We start from the raw sequence: 24,080 nt of genomic DNA, 5'->3' as shown, positions 1-24,080 counted from the left end.
ACTACAGTACCTAATTGTGTGTAGTTTTACTGTCCTAAAAGGTATTGGTGAGTCCACTTAAGTAAAATGTATTTGTATTTTGTTGCAGACGGTGCAGAAGATGGACAATGCGGGAGGCGGCGTGCAATGACAGCATGCGGCCGCGGCGTGCGATGAGCTCGCAGGCGGCGCGCGCGCAGGGCCCGCGCGCCCGCCAGCGGCGCCGCGTCGCGCACTCCCACTCACATTACTACACGCTTATTAGGCTATGTCTACAATCTCTACGGGTGATAACACAATTATATCATAACCTCGACGTCCGCGTTCCGAGAGTGCGCGCGATCTTTAATTTTTCAAAGCGCCCGCTAGTCAAGTTAAAAGCTACCGTATATAATTTATTTAGCTTACGAACTAACCTAACTAGGACAGTGTGCGAGGTTAAGTCATTACTAGTGAAAGCAATAGTGCAATTATTCGTCGTTGCCAAGAATGTGTGGTGGGGGTGGTGGACGCGGCGGCGGCGGGCGCGGGCGCGGGGCGGCTGCGCGGGGCGCGGCAGCTGGCGGCGCGCGCGGGCGCTACTGCTGCTGTGCTTGGGCGCGCTGGGCGAAGGCCGGCGCGACGAAGACCTGCACATCGGCGGTATCTTCCCCATGGAGGGCGAGGGCGGCTGGCAGGGGGGGCAGGCCTGCAAGCCCGCTGCCGAGCTCGCGCTAGCCGACGTCAACGCGCGCTCCGACCTGCTTTCCGGGTTCAAACTGCTACTGCACAGCAACGACAGCAAGGTATGATTATTTACCAGTAGTAATTCAAAGAGAGTAAATTACAAAAATATATCCTTAACCATGAAATCAAAACAACGCGACGTAATTATCCTCAATCTGAATATTAAATTAATGCTTTGTTGTTTAATCATATTGAAACACAAACTTCGCATCACAAAGTTTGGAGGAAAATGTCAATTATAATTTCAATCAAAGTAATGTGCGTTGTGTTGACGCCCATCGGGTGATAAGTACCTAATCCATTAACGGTTGGAAATCCAGGCTGTCTAAGCCTGTGATTACTCGTACGGCAGCGGGCTCCGCCGGCCTGGGTACACCCGGGCACACCCGGGCACAACCGCGCCCGGCGCGCGACGCCCGGGCCGCACTATAATCGTAGGCTTGATATTGCAGCGAGGGTGAGCCTGACATTCGATTCAATTACAGAGAATTTATGAATGGTTCACGGAAGAAAATTTTATTGGATAGAATTTCCGAGGCCGGTTCAATGTAATTTCCCATTTTATCGATTCATATTCAAGGTGGATTGACATTTCCATCCACTTGCCAGCCCGTTGATAGGAGGGTGATTTTTATCTGCGGTCCTTAAAGATAAAATTGATACTTTCCTGCTTGAAATCACCTTACTCATCAGGAAATTTCGAGCTTGAATGAATCATGGTCTATATTCAAAGCTATTGTAATCCACCCAAGCGTCTGTTTTATTTTAATTTAAGAATAGGGATAAGGGCGATCCAATTAAAAGTTTCAAAATATATCATGGAATTAGTCTTATTCGAGCCACAAAATTTGCGTAATATGAATTCCGAGGTAACTTCTGTTGTTTGAGAATTACCCGTGGATTTAATTAAATGTGACCCATGCCTGCCCAGGGCGACTCACATAAACATGTTATGTTCACTAATGACTCGTACAAAATAGGTGACTTTTCTTTCCTTTTAATGTTACTTTAACTTCTCTGTTTCGCACGCTATGCCTTCTATACCAATAAGTATTATGACAATTGAAGACAAATGATGGTCTCCCGGGAAATCTGGTCAAATTAAAGTCAAAGCTCTTGGCTGAGATTGCAAATTCAATACCAATTAATTGTAATTTCACCCATGAGATATTCTAATTATGATTTAATTGTCCAACCTACCGTCAAAATTAACTAAGCAACGCGGAAACCACTGATTCACCTGTCTTCCAGCAAGAGACGATTGTTAGTATAATTAAGTACCTATTTCCTTTATAAGGTATAGGTACCTCGATAAACATCCATTGGAACAGAGAATTTCCTCGACTCAACTCGAAATACTGCACGCGCGCGTGCTATTTAAAATTATATTGGTCCTGATTCCTGCAGACACCTCCTAATTTTACTTTAAGTTATTTATACCTGTCAAAAGGAAAGGGACGGATGATTGACAGCTGTTAATTTTAGGAAGAATGAGTAAATGAATGGATAACCCGGGCGAAACAAATATAGGTATCTCGCTGGTATGCAAACCGTTTGACGTGTCTGTCAACTTAATTCTGTCGGATTATAGTTCAATATATTTTTTAAGGGTTGTTTTAGATTTGTGCTTAAAATTAACGTGTGTTCCATAAATTTTATGCTTGTCGATTACCCGTCCCTTTCCTTTTCGGCGGATAATAAAATGACAGATATAACTTAAAATAACATTAGATGCTTTCTACACATATACGTACCTACTTATGGCTAATTAAAAAAAATAAGTATAAATTAGTGTAAGAGCAATTTCTTTTACTTCACTAAAACGAAAGCCAGAAAGAAAACTCAGTGAAGTCACCGCTGGTTAGCCACATTTCCAAGCAGCGTTCAGTTACATTTTTGGCCTCACACCAGCGATAAATTTAATTCGAAGCTGTATTTTAAAAGGCGGACTGTAACTGACTCGTGTCCATTCGCTTCACGGTACTTGCCAAGAGATAAAAGCCTTAATGTTTGATTAAAACGTTATTTATGACGTAATACTTCTTTGGAGACAGAGGCCCAGGAGCGAATGAAAAATATTGTGTTTATCTGCTTAATTCCCGGGTATCGTGTAAAAACCAACGTACCGAGGGGATTTGTCTTTCTAACATTTTCATGCGGGTAGTGGGCTTTATTAACCTATATAGTTCATCATCTCTTAAAACTTCATATAAATAAATGCTTTTTTCATAAAACTAAACAAAATTAATTAATTGCATGTTTACTACTGAAGAACTAGGAATTTAAGATTCGTTCGCTTTAGCTAACCAGGTGAAAACCTATGAGGTTGGTTGGAGAATCGACACATCAAGAAGTAAATATTGTCCGAGGCAAACTACATCATGTAAAATCATATACAATTTTTCGACAGCGTTATTAAGTTTTATAATTACATATGTGCTACGAAAAATTGTGTGCGTGTGAACAATTTTCGAACACATTGTACCGCTTGAAAATACTTTCAGCACACTGTACTTTTATTTAAATAAATAAAGGTGTATTAATAAAGTTCCACGCATAGTCAGGGATGGACGGATTTCGAAGATTTCATCGTCCTGAAAAAATCATGAAAATGTTAGTGTTCATAAAATTCCGAACTCAGAATCATAGCTTATAGTGTCATCCCTCATTAAATTTCTTGATGTATCTAGGAATCTCAAAAGTATATAAATACTTATTTTAAATAGGTATGAATAAGCAATTTACTAACCAGTATTTTCCCTTAATCAGTGTGAACCGGGTCTTGGAGCGAGTGTGATGTACAACCTACTGTACAACCCACCACAGAAGTTGCTACTGTTAGCTGGTTGTTCCACCGTCTGCACTACTGTCGCCGAGGCAGCCAAGATGTGGAACCTTATGGTGGTATGTAGTACTTACTATGTAATGTACGATCACTATCTTGTTTAGAACCCCGTCGCATTAAGGCTTATTTGAAATTAAGTGTGACTTTGGAGTCAATTTGTCAAATATTTTAATTCGACACAGTTGTGTGCTGAAGAGTCACTTTCTATTATAAGCACTATATGTAGTTTGAAATAAAGGTTACCTATATCATTAAAAGTTTATGAAAGAGAAAAATAAATTTCAATTTCCGGATAGCTTTCATCATCATCAGCCCATTAACGTCCCCACTGCTGGGGCACGGCCTTCCCTATGGATGGATAGGGAGATCGGGCCTTAAACCATCACGCGGGCCCAGTGCGGATTGATGGTTATTAACGACTGCTAATGCCGGGACCAACGGCTTAACGTGCCTTCCGAAGCACGGAGGAGCTCGAGATGAAAACTTTCTTTTTGTGATCACCCATCCTATGACCGGCCTTTGCGAAAGTTGCTTAACTTCAACAATCGCAGACCGAGCGCGTTTATCGCTGCGCCACCGAGCTTCTCGTTTTCGTATATTGGATAGCTTTCGTATACTGGTTATTGTTATTATTTAGTACTTAGTAGATAAATATCTACTAATTTGTGATTAATCTATCTCACTCACCCTCTCACTATCACTCACGTAAGTACACAAACTTACATCTCACACAAAGAAAGGTACACAGCCTTTTGTTTGATAATAACTTTTGTGTTACTTTTTTGTTTACTCTGTCGGAAACATAGGATTGTATGCTGGGTACATTTTTGCATCTTCCTCCAAGAGAGAGGCATCATAGACTGAAATACAAGTATTTCTATACTTACTCGTAGTCAGCTATGGTACCTATTCAATTATATTCATGTCAACTATGCTTAACTTAAGGAAAACTATATACTTACTTACCGATATTTTTGTCAATAAAAAAATATTACTATTATATGTAACATAGTATTTCGTCTAGATACAACGTTTAATTATATTCGTATTATTTTGCATTGACTGATTTTATTATTCAATATGTTAGAAACAGAATATTTTTTTGGCAATTTGTCGTTTAAACGTGAACCTTTATTCAAATTGTATAGGACAAAACGTACTTCAGTATCCAAAGGGCAGCTATTTATTATAATGGACGGTTAATATTTTCATCTCGCTTAAAATGTTATTAAAAATAGTACGACAAAAGAGTATCGTTAAACTAGCAACAAGCTGAACTCGCGACGAAGTGCATAATTTGAATAAAAGCCACTTGTGAAAACTGTAGATAACTGAGCAAGCGGACCTCGTCCCCGGAATGTCGGAAGATACTCCAGGCTAGCTTTAGTCTGCGGCTACCGTAAAGCTCTCAATTTTGATTAGCTGCCCGCAGCTCACATTAATCATTCTAACAAGATGGAGAATCCTCAAAGCGTCTGCGTAATTCCAATTGCAAACCAACCCTGTTATCAATACTGAGACTTCGACCACTCAATTACCAGCCACCTCAGCGAACCAATATACGGGATGGCAAACATTTTAGAAACTTTGTCAAGCGAACAGATTTCTTACAATTTTTGCCCGTGACCAAATAAAATACTCGTCGACCTCAAACTAGGAGGTCTTCGAGTACCACGGGGTCATGACATTTTAAATGTGTCCCTGCCGCTCTGGGAATCAGTAACACAGTCTCCACGTCGCACCGTCAAGTTGATTTTATCAGATTTATTTTTGTTAAAGTCAAAGAGAGTTGTTCTATCAGAATTCGTAACGTTGCTTTAGCCAAAAAATATATCTGTTGTATTATTAAATGATTTCGTTTTAGCTTCTAATTGTCTGGAGCTTTGCCACAAACAAAGGGATTGTACCTATTCATAGTGTTACATTACAACTTGAAAATACCTACTAATATGTAGTATCTTGAGCCACGGTAGTGAGGTTAGGGCTTGTAGAGTTAGAGCATGTAGAATTAGAAGCTTAGCTCTATGAGATTAATAACATTCGACAGTGCAAGCCATTATGGTCTCGTCTTGGCAACATTTGACATGAAAATGTTTTTCGTCGAATTTGATATTATTTAAGCAAATTCAAATAAAATCAAAGAATATACAAATGTTTCGAATTTTAAAAAAGGAAAGTAGAATACTAAAGTGATTCAAAGCTAAACTTTAATATTAAATTTACTAATTCCTATAGATAAATTATAAATTCAAATTAAATCAAAACAAATATACTTTATTGCACACAACATATAAAACAAAAATAATAATAAATTAATAATAATATTTTTTTATAAATAAATAAATAAATTAATTATAATAATAAATTTCGAGGATTATACCGTTTTATCGAACAAAATCTTGCAGAATTATTATTGTATTAAAAAAAAATATCGAGCGTACCCACTGTGTTGTTGTTGGTTGTTGTTGTTGCTGCTTAGCAATAAGGCCGCCAGATTGTACTGTATCTATCTTCATCTGTGTGAATCTGTTCTGTATGTTGTGTGCAATAAAGTATATTTGATTTGATTTGATTTAAACATGATACCCCTCAAAAGTTTACTAACTGGCGCATTACAACAACTAATTGATGTTTACATTTTCAATAGGCAGGTATATTCTGTGATTTTTTTTTTCTGTGAATAGGGTAAAAATATTTTAACTGATAATCCATTAACAGTCACAGGCTTGGAAAGTTCAATTTGACACTTAAATCCGCTTTCAGTGGGCTTCACAGGTATACATTTAGGCCTGCACGCTAAATGTATCAGGCTGACCTTTACATCAAAAGCTTCAGTCAACAGTAAACATGATATTAAGGTTTAAATTCCATTGTGACAAAGCACCGTTATTTTAAAACACTGTTCTAGTAGTCTTAAAGCGCTGAATAAAACGGAATCTGTTTGTCATGGAACATTCAGTGAGGGAAGACGAATGTAGTAAGTTTCCAAGATGTACTCGGAGACTTACTATCTCTTTGTACCTACATTGAGGGTAGTTTGTAATAGGTAAGTGATCTGTGCTAAAACAGCTAGAGGAAAACTTATGCATTACTTTCACAAAATATTCTGTTAAAGTTCCTAGAGGTTTTTATTTTTGGTAGCAGAATAATAATTTATGGTCGTAGAATTAAAAAATTAAACATTAGAGAAAGATCGCGCAAAGTCGTGAGGAGTGGAACAATCAAGGGGGGGACTTTGCCCAGCAGTGCATTTGCTATGTAGAATTTGTGTGATATTTTAAATTGAACCTGTCATTTGTAGAATCTGACATTTGTAGAATCTGTCATTTATAGAATCTGTCATTTGTAGAATCGGGCATTTGTAAAATCGGACATTTCAGTAATCTGGCGTTTCTAGACTCGGCTGACATTTCTAGAATCTGACATTAGTCGACGAATTCGAATAGGCTAGATAAGATAGAGAAAGATGAATATAGATAAGATAGGTACTAAGGTGGTATTTTCTATAAGTACTTATCCAAAATTTTATACAACTGCTATATTCAACCCGCTCGCTATTCAAAGTTAGTCCTTATTCTCACTAGCTAAAATTAAGACTATGGCAGTGAGGCAATAGTTGCAGAATACTTTGTCAAAGAACGTTGAACTTACCTAGACAGCGCTGTTTCTCTTATATTCAATTTATATTCAATATTCAATTCAAAATACAGCATAATATATACGATACATGTATGCAGACGCATGTGTTATCTGGTTCAATATGGGGTACATGTCGAGCAGCACCACTGGCGCCTATTAGTCAGACATCCCACTCCGCTTGCTAACGTCTCCCCGCAATTTCTGCTCCAATTCAATTGATACTGCCAGCTCTAGGTAATTATTGATCGGACAATAGAAACAATTAGAAATTCTCTCCCAGGTTTTCGTAACTGTAACGTAACCTACAATATAATTGATTCATTCGTGAATTACTTATACTGTTTTTAAGATGTTAAATGTTAGTACTTAAATTGAATACAGTTTACCTTTCTCGGAAAACATTTGAAGTAATGTTCTTCGATCGTATTTTTTGTCTTTATAACGGTTGACGTACAGCGTAAATACAAATAGTCATTTTACTTGAATTATCAATGTCAGCTATCTCTTTATATATTATTTCTATCCAAACATGTTTGTTTAAGTATTTACGCACACTTGAAAAGAAAGAAGCTATCTTTTTATCTGCTCTCTATTTAAGTAAGTACATTCCACACGAACCACATTTTCAGCCTGAAAAGCCGTTACTGCATCAGTGCATTTACTATTCTATTATTCCCCCCCCCCTCCCCCCCTCCCACACACACACACACACACACACACAACTCTTCTTAAATTACGTAGGTACGTACTAACTATTCGAATGTGATCCTACTATGCAGATTAAACACGGATAATTTAGCCCCCAAATGAGTTTCCTGAACCAAAACCAGTTAAATTGCTTTCCCTCGCTAAGCACATATATAACGTTATATATGTAAGGAAATAACTATTCTAATCATATTCATGAACACCGAATATTTGACAATGTTACTACTGTTAAATTTAGTCCGTCGATAATTTATTTACGTTACAGTTTAGGTAAATCCTGTCTGGAATGAAGAGGATCTGTACTTTGCGGCTTTGGCCTGCCACTCTATGGCGTGGAGTCAATATTTTCAATTGTTTCTCTCCCTTTGTTGTCAGCCACCAGGCAAATAGTTTACTATTTCCATTACCTCCTTAGTAGGCTATTGTCATTGCATCTCTAAGAATTGAGACATTATCACATCTTAGCTTCCTTTTCTCTCTTTATAATAATACTAATCGTTTGCAAGATAATGTTTGTAATGTGAAATTAAATTAATAATGTACTAATACTAATCAGGTACGTTACATTTGTTTTAATTAGGACGTTCTTTTACTTCTGAATATGATAATTAAAAATACTAGGTAGGTACTCAAATTCAATCAATTTATTTCCAGTCAGTCAAGTCCATCAGAGCCGTTCTTTCTCTACAAACTAAGCCAGACATTTCAAATCTGCTCATGGTCTTTGAAGGTTACCTTTTTTGGCGTGATTTATTGTACATTTACTCCTTAGAGCTGGAGTACTTCTTGAAGGTGTTCTAATATATTACTTTATATATTAACAAAAGGCTGAACTCACGACCTTTGGTTTACTCTTAAAGTGTTGCCTGTCCATAGACCCCTATCAATAGTTCAATATTATCGATTCTATCAGTATTGCTTCTGACTATTGCAAGGACTATCAATGCTATCGATAATATGAATAGTTTTGAACTATCGATAGTAACCAAGTATCTATAATAGATATGATTTTCAAAGTCAACTATGGATGCCGAACTATCGAATAGTAGTTAAGAATCCCGTATTGATCTAAACTACAAACTGCTTAAAATGGCAAAAGCAATTACCTACCTAACCTACTAGCAATTCTTTTTAGTTATACTCTTCATTGGCTATCAATTAAAGTCTAGTGCCTCGTGTAACTCGATAAAAAGTGCTTGTTACAGCTCAATTTTATTTGGCCTTTTTTCAATACTGTAGGTACGTCAGTGAAACAAAATTTCAGACAGAAAAAGTTGTTAACGGCTACAGAGGCCAATTTACCTGTTTTGCAGATAATTCATATTTTCAATTCATCGTATTTATTCGTTGAATTTTGATTACAGGCCGTTTAAATAGGAAAGATTTTGAAACAGATTGGAATTGCGAACCAGTATACTAACGCATCTATACAAAAATCTCGTTTTTCCATGAGCTTCCTAACCCCGTGCGTGCGAGTAAGACAGATAGTCCGCACACGTTACCTTAGGTTGCGTTTCCATTGACGCGGAGCTGTACGGAGAAGAGCGAAAATGTGCGGATTTGACCAATCACAGCGTTCGAAAGAGTGAAAAACGAAGACGCTCTGTCATTGTCTCCCTCACGGTGATTGGTCGTTTCCTGCACATCTCCGCTCACCTCCGCACTGCTCCGCGTCAATAGAAATGCAGCCTTACTCCCTAATTACTCCCTTACAGCTTAAATCAAGCTTGTTCTAAGCTCGTATTGGTGACGAGAGGAAAACGTCCCTTCTATAATATGTAGTACCAATTATTGTTTATTCTTGACTACTAGTTCATAAATTGCACCAGTATTAGAACATCACAACATAAACCTTTGGATGATGAGAAGACCCTTAATAAGATTTATGTATAGTCAGGTTATGTTACGTTATGAAGCTAACATGACATAGGTACCATTATAACTAATAGCGCCCGATCCTCTCAGTCCGAAGATATTGCTATAGCACAGCTTAATCGAGGGACTAGCGTCATTGTGACAGATTAATGTTAATCCCGAAATAAACAGAAGCCATAACATGTTCCCAAACATTATCATAATAATATAGTCTATGGCCTTGGCCTTCATTCCCAAAACAGTCCTTGAATTATTCTTAGTTCCATTGTGGGATAAAACAACTTACGTAAACAACGAATATCCGACAACTTACGACGTCAACTGAACACACTGACAGGCTGGTTGATGGAGCTATTAAATTTTGAATAGTGCAGTGACGTTTGGGCAATATACAATTGTTTCGGCTCGAAAATTTGATATATAAGTACCTATAGGTATGCGATTAACAAGTGACAACAAATATCCGCAAGCGTCCCTTATTGTCCGGGACTTTAAACTATCACCATACGGTTCATCGTATTCATCATGATCTCTGCCACAATTTGTAGTATGACTGTAAGTTGTCTACTGGAAACTTGAGCTTTGCTCACGCGTATTATGTCTGTTTTCTAGTAAAGATAAAACATTAAATTAAAAATTTTAAAAACCCCCGACCGAACAGTACTCATTTATTATGACAAAAGGTTAAAAATGCTAAACCCTCACACTTAACAAACGACCTGATGACCTTGAAGACCTGAACCGATTTCCACCAAACATAGCTAAGAACACTCTCGACTGATATCAAAAAAGCCGAATTAAAATCGGATCATCTGTTTGGGAACTACGATGCCACAGACAGACACATACACGTTTACACAGACACGTCAAACTTATAACACCCCGTCGTTTTTGCGTCGGGGGTTAAAAACTGTTATAATACAAAAAATGCTATGATACAGTGTTGTGTTTGTTATGTTCCCCACAGTTGTGCTACGGCGCTTCGTCTCCGGCACTGTCTGACCGGGCGCGGTTCCCAACACTGTTCCGGACACACCCCTCAGCCACGGTGCACAACCCTACGAGGATCAAACTTATGCAGAAGTTCGGATGGTCACGTATCGCCATCCTACAGCAGGCTGAAGAGGTTTTTATATCGGTAAGTTAACAAAATGACTTTTATTTTCTTATTATATTATTAATAAGAAAAAATATTTAAATTATAAATAAAAGAAAATATTATAATTCATTATGTTTTTTTTTTCGGTACTTCAACATAGCTGGTGCACAGTAGGTGTATATGTCGTGCCTGGATCTTAGAATTGATCATTTCATGAAATAGCCAATTTCAGTTGACCATATTTTATCTGTGAAACGTTAACGTTTAACCCCTTAAATGCCGGAACGCGGATCTCGACCAGACACAATGTAAAATCTATTGTAACTGGTATCTCGGCATATGAGAGGTTAATGATATTTCAATCAACGTTTGGCCATATCGTTAATGTAGGCGGTGTCCATGCTATGTGGTGTAATAAAAATGCGACTAGTCGAGTAATTTCTTAGGTTCAAAATTATTTACCTAATCGATATGGAAAATTGTACAATTACATTGATTCATCGATTATAATATCAATCAAGTTTTAAATATAATCGACACCAGCGCCACTACCGGTGGATAATGTTACTAATTTAACGATATGATTGACAACGTTTGACCATATCATGAAGTAATCATGCATTTAGTTGCTCATGTCGTTAAACGTTTCTTTTTCATAGATCTGGCGAAACTACATCATGATGTGGCCAACGGATGATATTCTATTTCATAACCTTTTCATGAAATGATCGACCATATCATGAATCATCAATTCTAAGATCTGGCCATGACATATATACTATACCATAAACCTCTGCCTACTCCTTCAGACGTGATGCTCTATTTATGTTTTTACACCTCAAAATCTTCATTAAGTATATACCTACCTCCATACTTGTTTCATGGTAAGAAGTGAAATCAATCACTAACTTTTGCGCAAGCTCATTTCAGCATAGACGCAGAGTCATCAGTAGGTATTCAAAAATATTCACGAGAGATGTACCTATCTAAGCGTAAACATGTTCTAGGTGTTCACGTAATATCTATTAATATATTTCTTATGATTTATACCTGGTTTCGTTTCATCCAGAAGATTTCACTTTTCAAATGGGGACCCAAAGTTTACCTCCAAGATTTGTGGGAGCGGCAAATCACGGCTCGGCTCGCGTGTCTATTGTCTGCGATGTCTCCCAATAGATTTTATTCCCTCCATATTTTATAGTCAAAATCAAATTTATTGTCCCCTTTAACGGCCCTATTTCTCTTCTGTGAACCAATCTCTCCTTTATACAATGCGATATAAAAACACCCCGCGGTGGTTCGCACGCGACGACGTGTTTTCAAACGTAGTATACACAAACAAAGCTGCCGTACGTCTGCCCCACGTGTTATCTTTACATTACATTAGTCTTCGCATTTCAACCTGTGGAATACAGAAAACGAAGATATACGAAACAAACAATATGGTATCGCCACGATTATGTAGGTAGGTGTACCGTGCCATGTAGGTGGTGCGCCCCTTGCGTGACTGAAATTGTTCGATCGGCAGTTAGATACTTGTTCGTATCGACATCGAGTGGAGTATGACACGCTAACCGCCCTGCCTGCCGATTGACAAACGATGTTCGTGATTGGCCTTCGACATTTCCACGATTTCCATTTCACTGCATTGGAGACAAACTTTTATAAATATCTACACGAGCACGTCATTGGACTAGATACTAATGAATAGATAACGACTCTATTATCGGCTGACATCACAATTACTTGGTTTTTAATCGTTAAGTTATGGAATTATTGCGGAGACGATTTAAACGACTCGTTAACTCGTCCAGTATGGTTATGAATGGATGTGTAAATGGCCATACGTATCGGCATTTATTTTGCGAGTTCCCAAAATAAACCCTCATTTACGAGTGAATGCTCAGCCTATTGTATTAAATAGGCGTAAAGGATTACCGCCGCGTTTGACCCCTCACGCGCGGCGCGCGCCCCTACAATGGCTGAAGACGAAATAATCACGCTCCAGAGAGCCCCAGGCAGCCGAGGCATGACTCTGCTGACCGGACCACTTCGATGACGTCTCATGAATACATAAACAAAACCAGATTATTTTGCAACCTCCGAACAAATCTAATCTTCCCACGTTTTAGGTCCCAAAAGCAATCTCAACTTGGCAGCGATTAAGTGAAATGGTTCTTGATCAAAAATAAAACGTCGACCCAAACATTTTACTCTTAAAATTCAGTTTGTCACATCACGCTCTATTGAACTCGTTACAGTATCATATACATAGAACAAAAGAGCCTTTTTCAACCCTCAATGCATATAATATTCGATACTTTATCTCTACGTTGTAACCGCGTGTAAGATGTCTATATTATTGCTTCTTTCACGCCAAGTCTTTAAAAAATCTCTAGGAGTAGGTTTTTAATCATAAGAAAGCCGGTCTAGTGCGAGTCTGTCTCGCGCACCGAGGGTTCCGAGCCTCTGACTTTGCCGCTGAAAACCTATTGTCCCCATACATCGACATAGGTTGCGATTAGTATACCAACTGCAAATATGTTTGAAATCGCAAAAACATATTTTTTTCCGTTGAAAATCTTATCGCGATTAGTTTACCAATACAAAAAAGAAATACTTCCTTTACTTGTACTGTAAGACCTTCCTTCTTAGCAAATTTCATGATTCTATAGGAAGCACCCCATAGACTATGATTTACCTTCGAAATGAAAATAAGGCTGAAAAATGGTTGTAGCTTTGGAATGCGTTGATTTAGACGCTTGATGTATTAGATGTTAAGTTAGTAACGTGAGACCTCCACGCGTTCCCGAAAAAAAGAGTCTTGGCATCTGCCAAGACAAGAGACAAACGGATAGACAACAAAGTGATCTTATAAGGATACCATATTTTCCTTTTGAGGTGCGGAACCCTAAAAATTAAATTTAAAAACGCATGCAGTACATAATACATAGCGGTCAAACACATAACCCTCCTTTTTCTCCGCAGCAGTCGGGTAAAAATTACAAGAATATTAGGACTGGTATCCAAACTGTACTTAGTACCTACTATAATACATTAGTATGTCTCTTGTCGGAGATCACAATGTTTTATGTAAGTACTTTCAGCGAATATTCTTCACGGACCATAATTTTCACGCTCCCCTTTCAAATAAGTACATTTCAAGTAGCTATTCAACGACGCACGATTTAATCTATTCGATAAAATTCAGAGGTCGGAAAAAGACCCTGTTGACACGCCAGAGGCAAATCCTTTGACTTAAATATCTTTAAAGAAATGCTAACGTTTTCATGCTGAATATGAATAATCATATCTACTGAATATTAGACAACGATGAAGTCTAATAATTTATTCTTTCGCTCATAAGTACCTAATTATAATTAGAGAAGTATTCAAGTTCACTATGTCCGCCAACAACTTCGCGCTTCGCCTTTTAAAATCTATTTATATGGCTGCACCATGTCAAGCTTGAAACTGAAAATTTGTTAAAATTTTAATTAAAGCCGGACGCAACTAGCAGCTAAATGTAATTTGAAATTCGTGGAGCGCGTATCGCTCGTGATACTAGTACGGCCAGCGGTCCCATTCACCGAGCACACTTTCAATTACTTTTCATGAACTAAAACACTATTTATAGACGCGCACGCGGTTGCAGCTTAACGAGGGGCACGTACAGTGTACGTACAGTCGCCGCGATGAATGGGGCTGGGCCTTTCACGCCGGTTCAATGTAATTAGAGCGGCTCCGGGTTTTTCTTCATAAGTGGGTTTCAAGCGTTCTTGCATCGCTCTGCTATTTTGCTCCCGTTGCCGAGAAAAACTTTTTGAATTACATTTTTAGGCCCATATACATTTCGTGCGGAAAACACACGTCACACTTTTTATCGTCCGCAACTCCAGACATGGAAGCTAAATTAGAGGAAAAACTTTCATAACAGGCAGACGGATTGTTGGGGTGCGTGAAATACTTTTTGCAGCTAACTTGTGCGTTCTAGTAATGTTATGGGTGTATGTTGTGCAGACGGTGGAAGACTTGGAAGCGCACTGCAAGCGTGTGGGCATCGAAATCGTGACGCGGCAGTCGTTCCTGTCGGACCCTTCGGATGCCGTGCGCAACCTGCGGCGGCAAGACGCGCGCGTCATCGTTGGCCTCTTCTACGTGGTAGCCGCGCGACGCGTGCTCTGTGAGGTCTACAAGCATCGCCTCTACGGCAAGTCCTACGTCTGGTTCTTCATCGGTAAGTCAACCTTACAACCCGCCCAACACGACGCTCCACCCTCCCTGAGTCCAAGCCACGCATTACATTGCTCGCACGTTCAAATGGCACCATTTATTTACTCCCTGTGACATACGAGGCCGTTTATGAACCGCCACATATTGTATGCGTGAAGCTCACTCATACGAGAAAAAATTAAAACAACACGTCATTTAAATGATCAAAGGTGGTAAACAGTATTAAAAAAGCTTTACAAAATATGAAAAACAAAATAGCGTTACGAAATAATTGGGGCCCAGCGACGCATATTGCCGCATGGCTGCGTCCCCGACAATCCTCTACGAATATACATAATATAACTCTTAAAACCGCCTCTCCACACCCGTTTATGGAGAATAAAAAGAAATACGACCATACGTACTTCCTTGCTACACCAAAAGTATAATAACGAAAGTAGCAATTTCTCATCGTATAATGTTGTGTTTTACATACATTTAAAGTTGGGCGGTTTCACGCCCTAGTAACAACTTAACATACTCTTGCTTTAGTCGTAGACTTTTTTCTTTTTTACAAATGGGTCTCCCAGGACGAAACGAGATATTTATTAATGAATTTCCCGGACGATTCCCGGAGGAGCAACCACATCGTGCGACAGTAATGGAAGTGAGAAAAAATCCTTAGACAAAGAGAAGAATAGTAGACACAAGAATAGTAGATAACGGTCCTCAAGAGGATTGTAAACCATGGATACTGATATGTAAGTTCCAAAAGTAGTTCCTGATACAAAAGATTTAGATATATAGCTAAACCGTCGTAAATAGGTATATACTTACTTCTAGGTGAAACGCTTCACGAACGGTGCACGAAGTTTAAACTTGCAAAAGTATTCCTGATTAAAATTCCTCATTGGAGATCGGAGAAAAGAACGAGTCCAATTGAGGAATATTATCGGGTAAAACTTTTCCTAGATTTTTTTTTTTGTGATTTTACTATTTTCTAGTATAGCAACAATAACAAATGTCTGACGTAAGATAAGACCGAAATAGAAAACTTTCTATGGCCCCTTACAAAAATGAAATGTCACATCCCTTCCTGCAGGACATTCAAACAGGCTTTTCTTCTTATAATGTCAGTTATGTATTTGACGCGCAAAAGTTTCAGGAAAGTCACATACTTAAATAACCATATATATCATACAGAGTAAATTTAGATTAGAAAGGGGTACATGCACATAACCCGTAACATTACGTACATGCGCTAAGGGCGAACAAAAGAACGCCCCAAGAGAGATAAACAACTAACTGATAAACATGTCCCTATACGGCTGAGTTCTTGAGTTAGACGCTTTATAATATGAAGAACCAACTCGTTCCCAAGTTTGTAGAACAAAGTTTGCGCCTGACTCGTACCCATTCCTGGTCAATTTATGTGTTTTATTTAAATTTCACACGCCCCCTCATGAAGGGATGACAGTAGCTTACGTCCCCAAACACGCAGATGCCACGGTTCAGGCTTTATTAATGTATATAGGCGGATATTTTGTTCTCTCTTTAACTTTGGCATCGTAATTCGGAACGGAACAGCAATAAAACCGGATTTGTATATTCATGAATCAGAGTTTAGCGGAGAACGCTCGTCGACTGTTAGCCATGGTGATTGTCTTTTGTTTGAATCAATTCTCATTAGTGTCGTTCAGGAACGCGCAGACAATCCTCATTGTATTTGCGAAAAATGCTTCGCAGAGTTCAAGAAACGTAAAAAGAAATCTTCTATTTTTATTTCGTTTCATTTCGTCACTTTTACTTCCCCGGAGCATTTGGCAAGATAATATAAATCCTAACAAATTGTGATAGATGAATATAAGGTGACTTTACGGGCGACCTTTTCTTTTGGGTTTGTGGCGTAATAAATTATAAAGGTATAGTCTTAGTACTCTGAGCCATGTCAGGGGTCCTTGGCGGCCCTGACACCAGGGATGATGGGGTTGGTACTCCACCTCACAATCCACACGATAGAAGAGAAGAGGAGGAGAGTATTCTGAGTTAGGTAATACGAGACAGGTAGCTAATTTGCAACTTGGAGAGTGGGGTCAATAATTCGTGTTGTAGAACAGTTGAGGTGGTGTTGTAGATAGCCCGCAACAGACCGCAAGGGCTCGAATTAGTGGAGATGCGGTTCTCAAGCATGATCGCCCGCCGCCGCACCCACCGCCCAAACCGACATAACTTACAATTCCATGCAAATCTAGACCACAAAGCTTTTCGTAACTAAAGTTGTAAACGACTTTGGATGTAAGTAATGAAAAAGGTAGCGATTTGAGAAAATTAGGACGATATTTTCTTTTCTGCTAAACAGATCAGCAGTAGTAGATACAATATTCTCATTCTACTCGCAGCTTACTATAGCAAATACGCCCCCGCACTTTTATAACAAGATCCGATACTAACCTCATATCCGGGTTTTGAATCATATAATATGTTGTGCACAATGCCACAAATCACAAAATAGCACCTAGTCAAATATTCTATCAAATATAGAAAACATGATTTTGATTCTGCGGATTGCAGTTGGTGGTCGTGAAATTAATATTTGATTAGTTACACCTGTTTGCGGCGCGGGCCAGGTATCGAGTGTGGACCGCGTCGGGCTGGCGAACAGCCAAACGTCAAGTTCGGCAGGTTATCAGCGTCCGGTGACCTTAATACGGGCCCCCAAATCTTTTCTGTGTCATCATAAAACTTTATTACGACCTATAAAATTGCCCACTAAAGAGATCACTTCATATAAAAATAATCGACACGTTCGTTCGCAACTCGAAAGATATTCGTTGTGTTTGCGGTTTTTTATGGCGCACACCCTGCAATAAAACCGTGGATATAGGGATGATAAATATTGCGAGGCTGGGACCTGCGGGCAGGCACGTCCACTGCCCACTACCATGACAACCCTCGCTTCCGTTCACATTATATACTCCAAAATACACCTACATGAACAATAAAACTTTCAGTTTATGTAGACCTAGTGACATCCTCGTTAAGGGGAGGTTCAGTCGTAGGTAACTATTCAGTACCTAAACCACAAAGACACTACACATTGATGTTATGTACACGCGCATCTGTGTGTGTGACGGCTGACGCTCATTGAGGACTAGAGTAAGACCGAGGGGGCTGAGGTAAACCTAGTTCAACCGCTGGTGGGGAGCGGAGAGTAGCCGTTCTATACGTACGTATTCCTTATTCTATGCCTATACCATGGGCGCCGTGAATCCTCATGCATAGCAGGACAGCTGTAAAATCGGGCTTCTTATAGCAGCGGGGATTTGTGTTGCCTGATTTAAATAAATAAAATAAAATAACAGTCTTTTTAGACGTTGAATAAATTATTTGCTTTAAAACCGTCTTGCTCCAGATTTTTGTAATATAACAATTTAATCTTAATTTGGTAGTCAGGAAAATTTTAGGAACCTTGGTTTTTTACATCAATTATCCTGTCAAAACTCAGACATTTAATTAACTTAAAGTTCGGAAAAAAATAATTATGATACAAGTGCACCAATTACTATAAAAATAAGATGCTATATAATATTATATTGCTATGCTTAAAACAGAGGTACAATGACAAAACGTACTATAATGGAGGGTCATATCATTATACAGTAACCCTGTAATTGTCCGAATGATACGGTCCTAACGAGATGACAAGAGTGTCAATTATGAACATTATAGTTTTGCAAATTAATATGAATGATGCATGACATCCATCATTCGAGTGACGCATGAATTTGCTGGCTAATAATGTTCATTCATGCATTCATGATACAGAGCCGTGCTAGTGGGGTAATTATAGCCATTCATAGTGTTTCTGGGGCGATTCCCGGTAGAGTTAGGTTCCTATCTCACAACGACACTATGGTGGTGCCACCACGATTGCGCCACCAACAAACTGGACATTGTTTTAAGTTTACGCGGTTATTATCATAATTTAAACACATAATAACTGCTTCTTACCGCGTCAAATATCGCGGGGTTAAATATCGGGAGTCTCATATCCCTGCTTTAAAAGCGGTAAGAACCCGTTATTATGTGTTTTAATTAAACTGGATACAGTTGTATCAATCACCTGGTTCCGCAACCAATTTTTTGTAAGTACTTAACTGAATCCTGAATAAATTCCCGCTGGTCGCGCAACCATGGTGAGTTTTTGAGGGTGTTTCAGAACCATAATGGTATCCTAGTGAGATGGGGCCCTTAATTCATACCTATAACATGATATCTAAAGTGACCCGACAGTTTGATCCCCATCTCAATGTGGAGCTGACCGATAGAAAGTGTTCTATAACCTAACCACGTCCACTACTTAATGAAGAGAAGACTGTATGTTATACATCAATGAAGCGTATTTTAAAAATTAATTATTTGTCTGGTACGATAATACCACTGTAAACCCTTCTCACTATGACATTGTCTGTCCTTCTAAAAATAAGTCCCTAATTCTGTCTCGCGACCCTCACACCACCAACTCTGTGATGAACTGTAAATTGACGACGTTTTAGCGACCGCTCCCATGAACTTTGCTTTTTATAACTGTACAAACGAACGAAAGGTCAACCTACAGTAGATACCTTAAAAACGCTGCGACGAAATGAAAAGCTTTTCGCAAATTTTATTTCAAGCTCCTGAATAAAGCTCTGCAGTCAGTAATGGGATGTATATTACCTTCACTCAAACTATGTAATACTACGTAGCACCATATTATAAAGAACAGAAGCAAAAAGCACAAAATATATCCAAATAAAGTAAATCACCGTTAAAAGCCTGAAACAATTTCAGTTCCACCACTCTCGCGACACATTTTTGTGATACATGACCGAAACATTCCATGTTTCATTTACAAACTTTTACATAACTGCGGCATGTTGCAAAAATTTTGGTAAAAGTTAGTACTTGAAATATTTTGATGGAGAATTAGAATTTGCTGGCTCGCGCTTCTTGCAGCCAAGACGATTTGCCATAAAAGTGAACAAGCTGTATTGGCACTTGGAGATACCTCGCCGTGGATATGCTAGCACAGAGAGACTACAAACATACATTTGTACGCCGCCGGCTTTGTTAACAACAAACAGGACAAAGGAAATGGATAGAGAAACTGGATAAATAATGGTCGTGGGGGAGACAGAGACAGCCCGGCTGCTCACTCGAACTAAGAAAAAATATTATCTGTTTTTTCTATCAAGAATAAAATTAATTTGCAGTAAGACCCTTTCATGAAAGACAAGACGAGAACACCCAGTTTAGAATAATTAATGACTTTTCGAATAAACGTAATTTGCAAGTCAAAATCAATCAGACTGCTTCGGTGGTTGCACATTAACAATTAAGTTGTTAATATTCTTCGTTTATCGTTATCCTAATATTAATCAGCTATATTCTGCTCCTCATCCCGAAATATAGCCATTATTATGAAATCGTGGGTTCGGAGCCATTTCGTCAGAAAAAAAGTACCATTTATATTCGTTCCGAGGTTCTGTAAAACCTATCTCAACGAGTAACTCTTTTTATATTCTTCACGGATATGACGGATATGAAATAGTTTGTAAACTTTCAAACGAAATTATTCCTCTATATGTTCGAACATATTTTTGATACAATAGTATCAAAAAGTATCTTGCTATGTATAAATCAATATTGATTGAAACAGCAGTGATGGACGGCGTGAGATTTTGTAAAATTCGCGTGGAATCACGACCACGACATATACCTACCTACATTTGACTATTGCACGATCGCGATGCATTTTCATTACTTACTTACTCATATTCGTTCCATATAATATGTGTTATATTTCAAGCATTCAACTTTATTTGTGCGGAATAATGAAAATAAATGTACACGGAAAATGTAAGGCAATAATAGGAACGCTGCATTTATCGTATATCGGTTAAAAAGAAGATAGAAACAGGATTGCATTGATACATTATTGACGTAGACATAGTTGCATAAGAAGGAAATATTCTATTTCCAATACTAACTTAGTACGTATCCTACGTTTTCTGCAATAAAAATATCTCACATCATATTTGAATAATTTATTTCCTTTGTCGATGCTAATGTAATGTGCGGCGGTCTTTTGTAAGATGAGTTCGTTCATTCATTATTAAAAATCTATCTATACTTACAGTTATGTATAAATCTGAAGACTCATATTCAATGGGTGTTAAAATGGTGCTAAATGATCAACCGTTATTAGAAATAATAATTTGTTAAGTAGAAACACATTATCGACCAGCTCTCATTCCACTCACCACAAAAATCGTATCCGCGAAAGCAGTGAGGTTTTTCGTTTCGGAGCGTTGGCTGCCTATCCAAACTCTTTTTATCCGAGCCAACCAACCATATATTTAACATGTACCATAAGCTCACGACTATATCCCAATTGGAGTAGTCAAAGGTAGCTACATGCGTCGCAAGATGAACTAAGTACCCACACCTCACCGAGCTTTCTGCTAGACCTACGTGATAGGTGTTGACCCGTGACGTCGTCTATAATAGTCAAGCCAACTGTGTGACTCTAATGTTTATCAAAAATAATTCCTTGTACAATCCAGGGTGGTACGAGGACAACTGGTTCGAGACAAACCTGGAGAGAGAGGGCATCGAGTGCACAGTGGAGCAGATGCGGGAGGCGGCGGAGGGCCACCTGACCACGGAGGCCCTCATGTGGAACCAGAACTCCAACCAGACCACCATTTCTGGGATGACATCAGAGGACTTCAGGTTGGATAATACAATTGTTATTTACTTAGTCATGAAACCAAGTCGGTGGTCTTCAAGTAGCTTCAAAATCTGGCGAATGGATTGACTACTAGTACAATTACCTCCACCAATCCGCAGTGAAACAGCGTGGTAGAATATGCCCCATACTCCCTCAGGTTGATTAAGGGGAGGCTTGTGCTCAACAGTGAAACGTATGTAGTTTTAGTGTGTAATTAAATACTAAAATATGTTAGCTGCAGTTTCATCCGCGTGGAATTCCATTATCGCGGCAAGTAGGTACAATAGTCCGTCTCTGGAAAGTATTCATATACTTTGTATTTTGTGGTAGGTACCCTGACAATGTCTATGCAAAGTTTCATTATGATCGCATGAGTAGTAAAGGCGTGAAAGCATAACGAGCAAACAAACACTTTCCCATTTATAATATTAGTTAGGATGTTTCTGTCTTTGCTTAAGTTTTCTTAGTAAGGTAACCTAAATGTCATTGGAATCATGGCACCCTACATTATTAAGCCCGTGTAATAACTTTATATTATTCCATTTGTTTAAACCACTAGAGAAAAATCTCGCACTTTGTTTTGTGAAATCGATCTACAAGAAGCTGCGATTTAAAGTACCAATTTACGAGATAATATGGCACAGAACAGAAGTAATATTTTACCGTAGAAAATAAAACTTTGTGCTGGACAAAGGGCACAATAAAACTCATTGTTTAAACAACGTAATTAAAGAATACTAACTAGTGGTTGGACTCACGATCCAGTTCGAGGTTGGATTCGAATCCTGGTGGGGAAATAATCACAAAATCACTTTATCATTCCTAGGCATCAGCCTAGCATCACTCGATTATTCAAAAGTAAGAGCACGTTAAGCAATCGGTCCCGGCTATTATTTACTTAAGTAAATATATAGTCATTATATGAGTGATGTTAGGGGCCTTTGGCGGCTCAATAGTATTACTGACACCAAAATCGATGAGATCGGTCATTCATCTCACACACGAGAGAAAAAGCAGGAATAGTAAGAAATGTACCCATAAGAACATACAATTTTGTTAAAACATGTTTTTATTTCAATTGTAAGTATATATTGTGTTGGAATCAAGTAATACAGGAAATACTTAAAAATATTTACAATATGACAATTTTATACCTATATTACTATCCTACAATCTACCGAGTCTAATCTCTATTAAATGATATTAACACACTCGCTCCATTGTGTTAACTTAAAGTGAATGTTAATTTTCGACAAGACGTCTCAAACATTCCTCAAACTAATGGCTAAGATCGTCAAATAACCGGGATAATTCCAAGTGTTCCGAATTTGAACCTCCTTGGTATAAACCTCTTTTAAATAATTAGGTATTTTATTTGGAGAATTGGAATTTAAAAATCGAATTTTAATTTAGTGGTTTTATGTTTTGGAAATAGATAACTTATTCATGTAATTTAAAATCTTTGAAGATATGTGTACTAAGTACTTTGTTTTTATGAATACTAGATATTAACTAGTACCTGAAAATTACTATTTACAACAAAGTGACTTGGATCTGGGAGCCTGCAAAGTTTGTTTGTTAAAATTAAACAATTTTTTGTTGTGAGCGCTCTTTTTAATAGAGCGGAAACATTTGAAAGCTGTATATGTCGTGAAGCAGTTAAGCATAATGAAGGCACAAATCCGCTTCTTTTCGTGTGTATTAAATTGAAACTATTCGAGCGAAAACATCACAATGAGGGTTACAATATTTACCTGTTTACCATAAGCCACGTAAGATTTTATTCATAGCGGGCCGGGGTTTTCCATTCATTGCGGATCCTGCCTATCGGTATTATTCCCTCCGTGTCACCACGCTTTCTTAGCAGAACCACACTACACATTTCTCCGTGTATATAATGCTGTTTTTATTTCCATTGAACATAGATTTTAAAATCGTAAAGCTATACCAACTAGCTGATTATAAAGTAGGTTAGGTACATATTGCACTTAAAACTGACTATGGTTACAGAAATTTTTGCTTAGGACATACTGAGGGGACTTCTGGGCGAGCGAGCTCCATCTTAGGCCTCGTCAATGCCGAGAGCAAACCCAAATACTCGTATTTACACGCAATACCTACTTAAGATCTAACAAGTGTACATCAATGTTTTTTGCTAATCCCGTAACAGACAAATCCTAAAAGTAAGCAACAAAATGTAGTCTTGATAATGAGACAGACAT

At 38.3% G+C, this 24,080-nt stretch overlaps 1 protein-coding gene across 1 annotated transcript in view; it reads left to right on the top strand.

Annotated features, from left to right (window-relative positions):
* The first annotated feature begins 645 nt into the window (after window positions 1–645).
* LOC126381757 (gamma-aminobutyric acid type B receptor subunit 1) overlaps window positions 646–24,080 on the top strand; it is a 51,549-nt gene continuing 28,114 nt past the window's right edge. The window contains exons 1-5 of the mRNA XM_050031226.1: window positions 646–764; window positions 3,475–3,609; window positions 10,740–10,910; window positions 14,892–15,108; window positions 21,692–21,860. Coding sequence (XP_049887183.1) covers window positions 3,502–3,609; window positions 10,740–10,910; window positions 14,892–15,108; window positions 21,692–21,860 — 665 coding nt within the window. The 5' untranslated portion in view covers window positions 646–764; window positions 3,475–3,501. The remainder of the gene's footprint in view (window positions 765–3,474; window positions 3,610–10,739; window positions 10,911–14,891; window positions 15,109–21,691; window positions 21,861–24,080) is intronic.

Source organism: Pectinophora gossypiella, chromosome 3, assembly GCF_024362695.1.
Source record: "Pectinophora gossypiella chromosome 3, ilPecGoss1.1, whole genome shotgun sequence".
In the NCBI taxonomy this organism is placed as follows: Eukaryota; Metazoa; Arthropoda; class Insecta; order Lepidoptera; family Gelechiidae; genus Pectinophora; species Pectinophora gossypiella.
This window is presented reverse-complemented; position numbering and strand designations above follow the sequence as displayed.